This window comes from Hyla sarda, chromosome 2 (assembly GCF_029499605.1).
Source record: "Hyla sarda isolate aHylSar1 chromosome 2, aHylSar1.hap1, whole genome shotgun sequence".
NCBI lineage: Eukaryota > Metazoa > Chordata > Amphibia > Anura > Hylidae > Hyla > Hyla sarda.
In genome coordinates, this window is record NC_079190.1 from 8130921 (window position 1) to 8134882 (window position 3962).

Genomic DNA, 3962 nt, shown 5'->3' on the forward strand with positions numbered 1-3962 from the left:
GTGGCTGCAGACTTTAGGCTTGAGGCCTCCAATGCTCCGGACACACTCTGAGACAACTGTACTGGACCTCAAGAACTACGAGAGAGATTGCAGCTCCTCCCCTGGTTATATAGGGGGGCGGTGCAAAGAGTCCATAGGTCAATTGGGGGGTCACCTGGTCACTAGAGCCTCCTGAGTAACAATCACATGGTATACCTTTAATCACATGGTATAATATTCAAAGGTACATTACACTTTATAAGGGATAACATATGTACATAGGAAATAACGCTGCAGGGGACCCTGGGGACATAGAGGAACTCTGCCTGACAGGGCAGGAGAAGGGTACGGGGAAACACCATCCTGTACTGGGCCACCACAGAAGTAATTTACTAATCTGGAGTACCTCTTTATGTCTCTTTGGCTCAATTGTTTTCTATAAGGGTTGATGTTATCTGATAACGTCTGGACACCTTTGAATGTTTGGCTTCATTTTTAGGGTACAATTATATGGATATGTAATTTTATGCCTTATTTTCTCATATCCAGGACCCTATGTTCAAACATTTCTGGATAAGAAAGAAAAGGGCAACATGGAAAATGTATTCAACATCACCAAAAATCTTGTCCTCCTGGGACTTGTGGAGATGGAAGCACTAAAATATTGGTATGGTTTTCTGTCTATTGTCCTATATTCATTCATTGTACTCTTAAGTATTATTATAGTTTTCGTTGTCTGCAAAGAACCAAAGTTACACGAACCCATGTACATCCTCATAAGTAATCTGGTCCTCAATGGAATTTTTGGCAGCTCGTCCTTTTTCCCGAAGCTGATACTCGACCTCATGACCTCGTCCACGACCATCACTCATGGTAACTGTGCCGCTCAAGCTCTGTGTGTTACGTTATTTGCTATCTATGAAATGAGCACCTTCACCATAATGGCGTATGACCGATATTTGGCCGTTTGTCACCCGCTGCACTATGGCATGTTGGTAACCAATGAGAGGATTATAAATCTCATTGTTGGGTCCTTAGTATTGGCCTTTGTACTTGTGCTCACAGCCGTGCTCCTCACATGGAGACTTCCCCTTTGTGGGAATAGTATAAACAATATCTTTTGTGACAATATGTCCATGGTCATTCTCTCCTGTGTGGACTCCTCCATCAGTCAACTCTTCTCCGCTTCTGTGGTCCTTTTCTACTTGTGTGTCACCATCTTGGTCACCGTTTTCTCCTACCTGAAGATATTTGTCGTCTGCTTGAAAATCTCTGGAGAATCGCGCCAGAAAGCCGTCCACACCCTGGTCACCCATCTACTCAACTTCTCTGTCTTTTTACTTGGGTTCCTATTTATCTTTATCAGGTACAGATTAGGCAGCATCAAGCTCCCCATTATTAGCCACGTTCTTCTCTCTGTCACTACACTCATCGTTCCACCATTGTTTAACCCCTTGATCTATGGTGTCCGGACACATGACCTGAACGTTAGGGTCACTTACTATTTACAGACAATTCATGCTTTTCCACAATTTACTAAAATACATAGGCCTTCTGCACATGTATCTGTTATTAATAACACTTATCAGAGACAATAAGTAGATGTAAATTGTAGATGATGTAATAATAATTGCGAAATAAAATAATAAGTTCATTATCAGTTATAAGATTTATTTGTGGGTTGCATTGTTCTCGTGTTTCCAACCTGTAAGAAGCAGAAGGACCTCTGTCCTACATAGGGAAATGTGGAAGAAAGAGAACGACAGTTGTCTTAAGTAAGTGTTAAAGCAGAAGAAAGAGAAAAGGAGTAGTTAGGCTACATTCACAAAATAACACCAGTAGCACGGCACTGCTCTCACTGATGGACTCGATGTGGTATAAGTGGATTAATGTAGATGAGAGTGGTAGTGCTCTGGTCAAGGCTGATGCACAGGTGATAATGAAGAATATGAAGAAAAAAGATCAGACCGGCAGACTCACCATGATTCTCTTCTTCTTTATTTGCGTTAGCAAGTCATAGACAAATACTCACACACTTGGGGGATCGAGACGTGCAGTGGGGGGATAAACAGGCAACAGACTCCGTTTCGCACGGACCACCGTGCTTCCTCCGGCCATCAGGAGGAAACACGGTGGTCCGTGAGAAACGGAGTCTGTTGCCTTTGTGTGAGCATTTGTCTATGACTTGCTAATGCAAATAAAGAAGAAGAGAATAGTGGTGAGTCTGCCGGTCTGATCTTTTTTCTTCATATTCTTTATTAGGCTACATTCACACTACAATTAGGGCATACGGCTGCCGGATCTGTGCGGCATCCCATTCATTTAAATGAGCCGGCTGGAATTTCCCATCCAGATCCGGCAGTTTATGCCCAAAACGTAGTGTGAATGCAGCCTTAACCTTGCAAGAGATGCTTGGTGGGCCATAAGGATTCTTCTGGTCTAACCTTCACACTAGTTTTGGAAACCCAACTATTCTCTCCTTAGGAACTCAATAACAATGGGAGAATTAAAGCTTTAGTTCCAGAGGATTGCTGAAAATGGTGTCAATATTTGGGGGGGAACAGGTCAAAAAATGGGAGGGCACATGACAGGCCTGTAATTGTAAGAACTTCATTAAAAACAAGACATGGTATCAGCCTGGGGTTGAGATACCAATCATGCCGGCCTAGATCAGAGTACGGCTGTTGATGTTATGTTTCTAGATGTTTCTGGCTCAGACTTAGATTAGGTCACATTTACTACAGGGGGTGTTTAAATAATTTTTACTAAACAAGACACCAAGGTCTGTAGAGAAATACACAGTAAAAAAAAAACTAATGAATGACTCCCCCATAAATGTGGATACTTGGCCTTGTGGCATGTATTTAAAAGATGAAAAGGGAAATACGCTCTTTTCCTAATACCTCTGTCCCCTCCAAACACATCTGCACCATAAAGACCTCTGTCTTCTCCATTCCACTTGACCCCTCTGCTCCAAATACTTCTATGCTCTTCTAGACTCCTTTATGTTCCTTTCAGACTTCCCTGTCCCCCTCCACATCCCTGTCCCGTCCACATTCCTTTGTCTATTTACTTCAGATTCCTCTGTCCCCTTTAGACTCCTCTTTTCTCTACAGGCTCCTCTGTTTCCTTTAGACTCCTTTGTCCCATACAGGTTCCTCTGCCCTAGTCTAAACATATTTCTACTCTGTAGACTTGCCTTTCCCCTCCAGGCTCCCCTTTAGACTCCTCTGTTCTCACCAGACCCTTGTGTCCTCATGGGCTCCGACCCTTTATGATGTCCACACACTTCTATACCCTCAGGCTAGCATGGAACTCTTGATGTCATAACCCCCCCCCCCCCTCAAGACATCACGCCCCGCCCCCTCAATGAAAGTCTATGGGAGGGGGCGTGACAGCTGTCATGCCGCCTCCCATAGACTTGCATCGAAGGGGCAGGGCTATGATGTCACGAGATGCCGGCTTCAGCGTTTGGAACAGTTTGTTCCAAACGCTGAGCAGCGGAGTGCCCCTTTAACCTTGTTATATGCTGTAGACAACAATCCTTTTGGATATCCCATGGTGAAGAAAAGCTCCCTAAGTACAACAGATTGTGATATCAAATCTGCATCAGTTGTACAATTTTTCCTGATGCGGATATATTGTCCATAAGGAACGTTTCTTAGCCAATTGGGATAGTGTGCGCTATCAAAACTGAGGAAGCTATTAACGTCAACTTGTTTAAAAAATTGACGCGTCGTGATTAGTCCATTATCATTTTTATTAATCTCTAGATCCAAAAACACTATGGATGTATGAGGAAAATGCAGTGTAAATTGTAATCCCCATGAATCCAGATTCAATATTCTGATGAATTCCTTGGCCTATACCTGAGTGCCAGTCCAAATAAAAAACAAATCATCTTCTAAAAAAAGAAATGTATTTAAGATATGCCTGGGACTGTGCTATATGTAGACACTCGAACTGTCCCATAAATAAATTAG

At 42.9% G+C, this 3962-nt stretch overlaps 1 protein-coding gene across 1 annotated transcript; it reads left to right on the plus strand.

The window, feature by feature from the left end:
* Positions 1-572: 572 nt before the first annotated feature.
* LOC130357313 (olfactory receptor 52E8-like) lies at positions 573-1577 on the plus strand. The gene has a single exon (XM_056559995.1). The coding sequence runs from the start codon at positions 573-575 to the stop codon at positions 1575-1577; it is 1005 nt and encodes a 334-aa protein (XP_056415970.1).
* Positions 1578-3962: the final 2385 nt, after the last annotated feature.

Excerpts from the sequence above, each read along its gene's own strand:
- LOC130357313 (XM_056559995.1), top strand. The coding sequence starts at position 573 with ATGGAAAATGTATTCAACATCACCAAAAATCTTGTCCTCCTGGGACTT.